The sequence below is a fragment of the Macrobrachium rosenbergii genome, chromosome 23 (genome assembly GCF_040412425.1).
Source record: "Macrobrachium rosenbergii isolate ZJJX-2024 chromosome 23, ASM4041242v1, whole genome shotgun sequence".
Classification (NCBI taxonomy): Eukaryota; Metazoa; Arthropoda; class Malacostraca; order Decapoda; family Palaemonidae; genus Macrobrachium; species Macrobrachium rosenbergii.
In genome coordinates, this window is record NC_089763.1 from 33,855,278 (window position 1) to 33,857,777 (window position 2,500).

The 2,500-nt window shown below is 37.7% G+C and overlaps 1 protein-coding gene across 5 annotated transcripts in view; it reads left to right on the top strand.

Moving 5' to 3' along the window:
* The window catches only part of ck (myosin-VIIa ck), a 182,993-nt gene that overhangs the window by 91,567 nt on the left and 88,926 nt on the right, over nucleotides 1–2,500 (top strand). The window contains exon 1 of one of the 5 annotated variants that reach the window (XM_067125564.1): nucleotides 1–338. This exon is cut by the window's left edge and continues 1,443 nt beyond it. The exons of the other annotated variants lie outside the window; for them this stretch is intronic. Within the exon in view, the coding sequence (XP_066981665.1) occupies nucleotides 1–338 (338 nt within the window). The remainder of the gene's footprint in view (nucleotides 339–2,500) is intronic. 5 annotated transcript variants of the gene reach the window in all.

Consider the following 2,500-nt stretch of genomic DNA (forward strand, 5'->3'; position numbering starts at 1 on the left):
CGGAGACTCGGGACCCTCCTGAGAAGACGCCGTCTTTGCCATTTTCTTCGGGGGCACAGACCAAGTCGCAGACGTACCCAGCGAGCTCCCGAAAGCCTCAGGTGTTTCCGAACGCGAGTTCGTGGAAAACAATGCCCACCTCCTCCTCCAGGTCGGGAGGCGTTCTGGAGAAAGTGAATATCTATGAAACGACTGATTTGGTGCAGAATTCGGCCTTCCGCTACTACACCGCCGGCGGCGTCAGTGTTGTGGTCGATCCAGAGAGCGGGGTCCAGGATGGCACCTGGAAGCCCACTGAAGACGAGAGTACCCCCGTTGACTTTGTCACTGCTAAAGCGGTGTGTGTCGGAACCTTCTGCTTGCATGCTATTTCTAATTGACAACATTAGGTTTAATATGAAAGCATTTACATACGTGCATGCAGATTAAATATAAGATCTGATATGTAAACGAATTAATATAAGCAATGACATTAGGACACTTTAATATTTTAAGGTATATGTGAAAATTTTTAGATATGAATGGTTAACCTTTCTTGATAGAGAGTGAGTGGAATGAAAAAACTGTTATTTATCCTGTTTCACGAATCAAGATAATTCTTCATTTATCACTCTTGCTTACTCACTATCTTTGCTTTCAGGTTTCATTTAACACCCATTACCTCTTGCATCACACTGCCAAATTTTTTTTTCTTCATCAGTTTCAGTTTGGTATTTCATAAGGTAGGGTCATTAACCCTGACCCGTGACCTTCCCCTTTATCTGGGTTCTGTTCTGGCATGAGTTTATAAACTCTCAATGTAGAGTTTTCATGTTTTTTTTAATTTTTTTTTATTTATGAATGCTTGATTTTATATTTTTATTTGCTTTCGTTGGGAGCATAATTTTTTATATGTAGATATCTCTTATTTTAAATTCTGAAAACGCTCTGCGTCAGTACCTTGTAAGATACGTGAGCAAGGATGCATGGAGAGAGAGAGAGAGAGAGAGAGAGAGAGAGAGAGAGAGAGAGAGAGAGAGAGAGAGAGAGAGAGAGAGATGGTAGTTTACGCTTTTTAGGAAATGTCGTATTAGATGGAGTATGGTTCTCATCTGTGTCATTTTCTTGTCACTTGAGATGTTAATGGTCTCCTCTCTCTCTCTCTCTCTCTCTCTCTCTCTCTCTCTCTCTCTCTCTCTCTCTCTCTCGTACACACTGTCATCAACATCACCTTTGACGTGACAAATCAGGATTTCTGCCAGCCGCCATTTTGCTATTTTTTTCTCAGTCGCCATTTTGTTATTTTTTTCCTCAATCGCCATTTTGTTATTTTTTCCTCAGTCGCCATTTTCTTATTTTTTCTGTCTTTTCGTTTTTTTATTCCTGAGAGTAGGCCGTCATTACACCCTTTTCTCCTTTTTTTTCGAGTAAGTTGTAATTAGACTTAATGAGTAATTACTCGGCTAATGGGTCATATCTCCTTCAGGTTCAGTTCTGGGGTTCAGCGGCAGACGTGTCATTTAAGAGCCGCACTTTCTATTTTCACGTCATTTTGTTTTTTCTAGTCCATTTTTATTTTCGTAGTCCATTTTCCCCCTAATCCATTTGATTTAATCACGCAATTTTGGGCTTTCACGCAATTTTGTTCTCTTCGCGAGCCAGTTGTATCATTCCAGATTGTTGTTTCTCCTCCATTACATTTAACCAGCTCCATTTTGTTTTTCCAGTATATTTTATCCTTATTATAATCCATTTTCCCTACCAGGTTTGTTTATACATCTTGCTTTTGGTTTTTCAGTTAATTTTATTCACTTCTCTATTCTGTTGTTTCATTCCAGTATGTTGTTTCTCCTCCATTTGATTTTTCCAACGCCATTTTGTATTTCAAATCCATTTTATTTTGTCGCGCCATTTTGTTATTCCGACTCCATTTCTATTTTTAACCTTAACGTCGTCTTGTGTCATCTGTCTGAAGTTCATCATTAATTTTAACTTGTCATTTCTCAAACAACAGAGTTAATCCACTTACAGCGAACTAAATCTGTTTTGGGACTAAGGCTAACAGATGTATAAGTTATTTCCCGTTTTTAAATATTTATTTCTAGTAATATTTTCTATAGATAAGTATTCGTCAGTATGTAACATTCTCCATATTCTCAGCAATTTTCAATAGTAAATTTGTCATTTACTCAGAAATTCTTTGCCGGAGATTATATTATATAACTTTTATGCTATTTGCAACATTGCCTGAAGAACTGAAGACATGCTTTCAGTCTCTTGGGCAGATTCAGTCAGGAAATTCAGTCAGGATTTGAATCCGAATGTCACGAAGAGCTTAAACTCAAAAGGATTATAGATTTCATAGAGCTTAAACTCAGAAGGATTATAGATTTCATAAATAAGTCATTTTTGTTTATATTGAAATACTCTTTCTCCGTCTTTCTTTCCTCTTCCTCCTCATTCTTCTCTTCTGCTTCTTCTTTGATAAAGTTGCAGATTGTTACTGACACTGTTTCAGATC